Source organism: Prunus persica, chromosome G2, assembly GCF_000346465.2.
Source record: "Prunus persica cultivar Lovell chromosome G2, Prunus_persica_NCBIv2, whole genome shotgun sequence".
In the NCBI taxonomy this organism is placed as follows: domain Eukaryota; kingdom Viridiplantae; phylum Streptophyta; class Magnoliopsida; order Rosales; family Rosaceae; genus Prunus; species Prunus persica.
The window spans coordinates 9,857,551-9,865,201 of record NC_034010.1 but is presented as its reverse complement, the minus strand read 5'-3'; the positions used below and the strand labels follow the sequence as shown (position 1 = coordinate 9,865,201).

General features: G+C 37.1%; 1 protein-coding gene across 1 annotated transcript; it reads left to right on the top strand.

Annotated features, from left to right (window-relative positions):
• LOC18786875 (disease resistance protein TAO1) lies at positions 3,103-7,304 on the top strand. Its single transcript, XM_020557233.1, has 5 exons — positions 3,103-3,411; positions 4,807-5,512; positions 5,576-5,662; positions 6,275-6,300; positions 6,438-7,304. The coding sequence occupies exons 2-5, from the start codon at positions 4,927-4,929 to the stop codon at positions 7,302-7,304; spliced, it is 1,566 nt and encodes a 521-aa protein (XP_020412822.1). The 5' UTR covers positions 3,103-3,411; positions 4,807-4,926.

The window sequence follows — 7,651 nt, the reverse complement described above, 5'->3', positions numbered from 1 at the left end:
AATGAGCTTGAGTCTCGAGGCTCCCAAGCAACCCGAGACTTTCCATTCCTCGGCCCATCAATGGGCCTCATGTTGATTCAATACCGTCCATACCACAACCCACTCAAGCAAGCCCCAGGCATTCGAGTGGCTTGGGCTCACTTAGGCTTGTAGCGTAGTTGGGTGTGTAATAATGATTTCTTGCTTGACATGGCATATCGCTTGGCATGCGTTTAATTATTATGCTTGACGGGGATAATTAGCATGGATTTGCAAAGATAATGCATTTTATAATCTTAATCTCGATTCTTAGCATGACGGATTATTTATTTGGCATGGCGCGTGGACTGTGTCGACTCGTGCATGACGGACTTTTGTGTGCTCCAAGTCGGGTTTTTTCTCAATAAGGTATTGCACTGGGCCGAGAATTCATTTGGGCCAAGCCGTGGATTTTTTGGGCCTCAACACCACCTATGATTGCCATTACCCATACCCAAAGAGGAAGATGTGGAGATGCGAGTTTGTGCAACGATGATGGAGAAGACACGAGCGTATTTTGGTTTTTTTATATATTATTTTTAATTGAAAAATAAAAAAGTTTACTATGAAGTTAGCTGCCATGTGTCAACAAACTAGTAGGGGGACATGGGGGGACATTCAATTTTGGGGACAGCGGATCCGCTCCCCTCACATGGCTCCATCACTACACAATAGTATTTTGACATAAAAACAACAATGTGAGGAGCAGGAAAAAAAATTAGAACACAACAGTGACTCAATCTATGGAAATTATGAGAAGCAATAAATATGGGAGCATGTTAAATAATTACAAAGGGTGCTATTAAACGAACCTTAAAATTAACTGAATACACCATATTACCAAACTATTTATTGAATTATTAATTTACCCTAATATATATTGTTAGTTGAGTCTCTAATCCTCTAGTGGGGAATGCAACAGGTTCAACACAGGTTGGTTGCAAAAGTTGCATTTTAAGAAATATTTTTCATTTTTTGGGCTGGAGGAAAGAAAGTGACATGGGCTCTAGCCCTGGTTATGCGTTTATGAACTACAATAACTCTGCCTTACTATAATTGCATTTATATTTATTCACAAGAAGCATGGTCAAGCTAAACACATTTTTTTTTTGATGAAGCTAAGCACATGTTTAAGTTTTGTTTAATTGTGAGTTTAGGATAATCATCCTAATTAGTATTACCAAGAAGCTTCATTCAAGTGCTGCTGATTGATAGAAACCCATCAACCTTAATTCAATGCCAAAGAATCAGAACTATTAGGCCCTGTTTGGTAGGCTAGACTGGATGGGATATTTCCAATTAAAAGGGACATGGATCCTAACCATTTTTTGGTGGACATAAATGTATCTCATACTAGATATGGGCCTTCGAATCCATGTCCCAAATAACTGGGGTTATGAAACCCAACCCCAGATGTGGGTTTATAGTGAATCCTTTGCCGACGTCTCTCTCCTTCCCATCCATCTCGTTGCCTTCTTCTCTGTTCTCCTCTTTTATATTCTCTCTCTTCTCTCTCTCTCTCTCTCTCTCTCTCTCTCTCTCTCTCTCTCTCCCCTCTATCTTCTGTCCAATCTCGTTGGTCTCTCTCTATTCCACCACCTTCTACCCATCGCTGGAGTCATCACCTTTGTAGTATGCTCTCTCCTGCAGGGCATTGCTGGAGCAGTCTAAAATTTGAAGAAGTCGTCTATCATGTTGACTAACCTGGTACCTATGTATAAATCCACTTCGAAAGCAAAATCAAACAAAGCCCAACAGCCACAGGAATCAAAGAAAACAAAGCTGAAGAAGGAAAACAACTAGCAATCGATTATATTATATTATCTTTTCTGTTTTTCAAAGCTTGATATGAGTTTAATTTTCTTTTCTTTTTTTAAAATCTTTATATGAGTTTGATTTTCTTTTCATTTTTATTTTTTTCAAGTTTGATTTTTGGTGATGTTATGAGTTCTCTTCTTGATTTGTTTAGGATTTTGCATATGATTCCAAGGTTTTTCTTCAATCTGAGGCAAAAAAAATTAGAATTTTGAATTGTCAATAAAAAATAAAATAAAAATCTGATTTATTAAAAATAATAATAATAATTCGAGTATGTTGTTTGGTGCAAAAATAAATTGGATTGGACTCAAAGCCTAGCCAATCCAAGCTAGACCAATTCAATGCTTCGAAGTCCATCTTAACTAGTTCAAGCCAATCCACCAAACTAGGCCTTATTTCTTATTGAAACTGGATTTACAATCACAATCACATCCCCTAGAATGAGCATAAGCCCTCTAATATAATCGCTTCCCAGTTAAGCAAATAACAGCTGTTAACTAACAAAACAAATTGCCAGCTAACTAACCAATTGCCTAACAAAACCTTGCAAGCTCAGCTAACATACAAAAAGACCATACGAACCCTGAGAATCCTATCACTGATTAATCACAAAGCTACAGATCTCATCTCCGAACTGAATGTTAAACATTATTGTTTCCTGTAGCGGATGGGACTAGGCACCTGCACCTGTAAATTATATCAACACATGAATCTACTGAGTCAAAGAGTCATTGTAAAGATAACATAATCTAAAGATATGCGTTTAAGTACTGTAAAAGGATTTGTTGGTTGTTGCAAAGCTAGGCGTCCTTAGAAATATCCAACGGAGGTAAATTTGGACCACATCCTTGCACAGCAGGGAGAAGGAAGGTGAGGCCCATTGAGTTTACAGACACTGAAAAAGACAAACCAGTCTTAATATTAATTTATTGAGCAAAAGTCCCAAGTGTGCACGTCAGAAACCGAAGGAAGCTGAAAACTGGAAGTTCCTCTCCCCCTCTTAAACTTCATCACATTCACAACTGCAACCAACAACTTAGTCTTTGATCTGAGTATGGCTCCTACGGCCAACCAACAAGGACATTCTTCTTCTTCTTCTTCTTCTTCTTCTGTAACTCAAGATCCATGGACATATGATGTGTTTGTGAGTTTTAGAGGTAAGGATACACGCACCAATTTTACAGATCATTTGTACAAGGTCTTGTCCAATAAGGGGATCTACACCTTCATTGATCGTGAGCTTATAGGAGGAGAAAAAATCTCACCAGCCCTTCTCAAAGCAATTGAAGAGTCACGGATTTTTCTCATTGTATTCTCTGAAAACTATGCATCCTCAAGCTAGTGCTTAGACGAACTCGTTGAGATCCTTCGATGCAAAAGCTCAACGAATCAAATAGGTTGGCCCATTTTTTACAAAGTGGATCCTTCGCATGTACGGAACCAAACAAATAGTTTTGGTGATGCATTTGCTGACATGAACTGCAGATTTAAGGATAATACGGAGAAGGTGCTAAGGTGGAGGAGCGCTCTTAGAGAAGCAGCAAGTTTGAAAGGATATACTTGCAAGGCGGGAGAGTATATATCTACCCTCTATAGTGCACATATATATGGTTAATTTAGTGGCTTGATTCTATATTTCAGGGTCATCTATCTTTTTCAAGTTTAATTTTTTATCTACTTTTTCCTTTGGTTATATTTAATAGTTACACATTCAAAAAAGTACTTGTTTGTGCAAATAATCTCACGGGAGAATATTCGCTTCTAGATCCTTCAACCTTCGATCTTCCTTCTCTCTCTTCCTCGATTCCTGTAAAAAAGACTGGAGTAAATAGACCACACCCGGGGGGTGTTGGCCAAAGGCCCTCCGATGCCTAAGTTAGTTCGAGTGTTTGTAGGAAAACAATAGCTAAGCAAAGGGTACGGAGTTTTATGTAGGGTGTAAACTGGGTGGCCGGAGCCGTGTGTGGTGGCCGGAGCCGTGGGGAGAAAATATGGAGAGTGGAGAGGGAGAGAGAGCTTCGGGTATTTTTCTCTGGTATAAGGAGTAGGTTTAGATGTACCTTGAATGATGAATGAGGTCGTCTATTTATAGGAGCCTCGGGGCTAGGGTTTCGTAGGAATGGGCCTGATAATATCTGAATTAAATAGACATTATCTCTTAAGAAGATAATATCTGATTTAAATGATATTATCTTCTCTTTATTGTGATAATATCTTAATTAATGATATTATCTCTTTAAATAAAGATAATATCATATTAATTAAGATATTTATCCTAATTAATTAATTAGCCAGATAAACTGATTTAATTAATTAATTAAAGAGATAATCTTCTTTTCCACGTGGCGTGCCCTGATTGGAGACGAAAATATATGCTCCCACAGTACTGTTTTGATAAAAATAGAAAACTGTAGGCATAAGATTTTTTTCAATGGCTGTAGGGGAGAAGATTCAAAACCCATATATTGTTTGTAGTTAAAGAACTATTCCCCCTTCCCCCTGTTAGGCACCCAGGATAGAACCCCTAAGGATCTTTCTTACCAATGTAACAAAACAAAAAAACAAAAAAAAAACTATTAGGCTTCATTTGGATGGAAGGATTCCAAATTCATGGATTTAGATGAAATGCCAAGATTTGGACAAGAGAGAAATGAAGAAGATAAATGGATTTCAAATGATTCCTTACATATGTAGTCAATTTCAAATCAATTTTAAAGGCACTACATCTAGTTATTCCAAATACCTTCATTCTACTGTCGTTCTTGTCTTTTATTATAGCAAACTTAGCCTTATTCTCAAATCCAAATCCCTTCTTTTAAATCCCTTCATCCAAACGGAAGATTATTTAGTAGACTATCTAATCAAACTTGGTGGAGTAGGGCAGTCTCAGCTCAATAAACTACCTTGTGTTTTGAGTGCTTGCATGTCTAAATTTTATTCCTTAAATGTGTCAAATTTTTTAAATGGTAGGTCTGAAGCTACATTTATCAACCACATCGTTGAAGAGATTGTAGTCCTAGTGCTGAACCGCACATATTTGAATGTGGCGAAGTACCCAGTTGGAATTCACTCGTGTTAAGAGCTGTGGAAATGCTTTTATGTGCTGGTGGGAATGGTCGCCGCATAGTTGGGATATGGGGGACATCTGGAATAGGCAAGACAACAATTGCGAAAGCTATTTATAATGCAATTGCTCATAAGTTCGAAGGGTGTTGTTTCTTGGCAGATGTTAGAGAAAATTCAATGCCACATGGAGGCTTAATCCAACTACAGGAGACTCTTCTTCAAGAGATTCTAGGTGGCAACAAGTTGAAAATTGTTAGTGCTGATAAAGGTATCTCTATTATACAAAAATTGCTAAGGCATAAAAGGATTCTCTTAATTCTTGATGATGTGAATCAATTGGAGCAATTAGACAACTTGGCTGGAGTTGGTTGGTTCGGTGAGGGTAGTAGAGTCATCATAACTACACAAGATAGCGGATTGCTAAAATGTTATGGAATTGAGTTGATATACGAGGTCCATAAGTTATATGACAACCAAGCTCTTGAGCTTTTCAGTTTGAATGCCTTTGGAAGAAATGAACCTCCAAATGATTATTTGGAACGAGCAAAACGAGCAATAGCCTATGCTCAAGGCCTTCCACTAGCTTTAACACTTTTAGGCTCCCATCTTCGTAATAAAAGGTATACATCGTTGGCAAGCTATATTAGATGGTTATGAAGGAGACCTTATACAGGTATACAGAAAATACTTCGAAAAAGTTATGATGCATTAGATAATTCAGTGCAACAAGTTTTTCTTGACATTTCATGCTTCTTCAAGGGTGAAGATAAGGACTACGTGATATAAATACTAAGAAGTTGTAAGCAGAAGGTCTCCCAAGATTGTATAGAAGTACTCGTTGAGAAGGCAATCATAACTATTGAATGTAACAGGATTTGGATGCATGACTTGCTAGAAAAAATGGGAAAGGATATAATTCACGAAGAGTGCCCCATTGAGCCTGGCAAGTGTAGTAGATTGTAGTTTCATGAGGATCTCTACCATGTTCTAACAGGAAATACATTAAGTATAATATACGTTCTTATATTCCATTTGAAAGACCTTATGTAACCTAGAAATTTCTTAACGAAATGTAGTTGTGTTTTGATTTGAAAAGTCTTTAACACTAATTATTTTCCATGTTAGGGCACAGGAAAAATTAAACGCATCATGGTGGAGTTACCCAAGCCAAATGAGATAACATTAAATGCAACAAGCTTCTCTAGGATGGACAATCTTGAAATTTTCATAAATCGTAATGCAATTCTATCTGGACACATTAAATATCTACCCAACGAGTTGAGGTTCCTTGATTGGGGTCGATGCCAGTTACGTTCTTTGCCATCCAAGTTTTATGCAATGCATCTTGCTGTGTTCAATATGCCTTGCGGTAGTATGAGAAAGTTGGAAAAATTTAAGGTAACAATTGAAATTATTCTTATTTATTACCATTTCAAATAGAGTTCTTGTTTTTGGAACAAAAAATATATATATTCGAATTTTTATTTTATTTTAAGGGATTCGATAATTTACCAATTTATGTTTTTGTCTCACAGTATATGCCAAAGCTGAAATCTTTGAATTTGAGTGGCTGTCAATTCTTAAAAAAAATATCTGACTTATCCATAATCCCAAATATAAAGTCGCTGAATCTGAGTAAGTGTACAAGTTTGGTTGAGGTTAATGATTCTGTTGGACTCCTTGATAAACTTGTTGAATTGAATCTTGATGGATGCTTTAAGCTTACGAGGTTTGCAACAGCACTGAGATTGAAATCCCTGGAAAGACTTTGTCTACGTAATTGTGGAAGGCTTGAGAGCTTCCCAGAAATAGAGGACAAGTTGGAATCCCTGGTGATTTTGAATATCGGAGAAAGTGGCATAAGAGGATTGTCATCATCAGCTGCATATCTTACTGGGATTACATTTATGAGTGCTGGTTATTGTGACAACCTTACATTTACGTCATTGCGTAGTATATATGGATTGCAACGTCTCACTACATTGGGCGATAAGGTGACCTCTGACTCAAACATCTCATTAGCGCTTCCCAAGCTAGTTTTCTTTAATCTCCAAGGATGCAATTTATCAGAAAGTAACTTCGTCCTGCCTCTCGACTGCTGGTTCACGTTTACATTTCTTGATCCATCAGGAAACAATTTTGTCAGATGTCCGGGACACATTAGAAAATTTGCCAACTTATGGTTTGTTAGATTAAATGGTTGCAAGGGGCTTCAAGAAATTCCAGAATTGCTTCGACCAAGTGTAGATCGGGTACTCCTGCCTAATTGCACATCATTGGAAAATTTTCCAAAACTTCCCCAGGGGGTTCGGTGGCTGGATTTGGTCAATTGTCATAGACTAGGTGGCTATGAGATTGATAGGATTTTTAGTGCCTGTGCAAACAGGGTTAAAATCACATAAAATACTTGCAAGAATACAAGGTTATTGTAGTATAGATGCTCATGCAAGGTTGTTTTCTTCAAGGACTAATTAGCAATTTAAGTAAAAACAAATTCCAAATAACTACTTAAAATAAAAGGTCAAGAAAGATGATTATGAATTTGGTTGATTCTAAAAACAAATATAAATAGAAACAAATACGATTGAAGGAAGGAGTTTTGAATATCAATTTATAAAAGCACTAGGATTTCACCATCACCTAGCAATCCTATGAACTTTTTTTACCAATTACTTATGATTTGCACATGCCACTTTGAAGGTTATGTTTTCCTAATGTATATTCTACATGGAACCTCCAACACAGAACG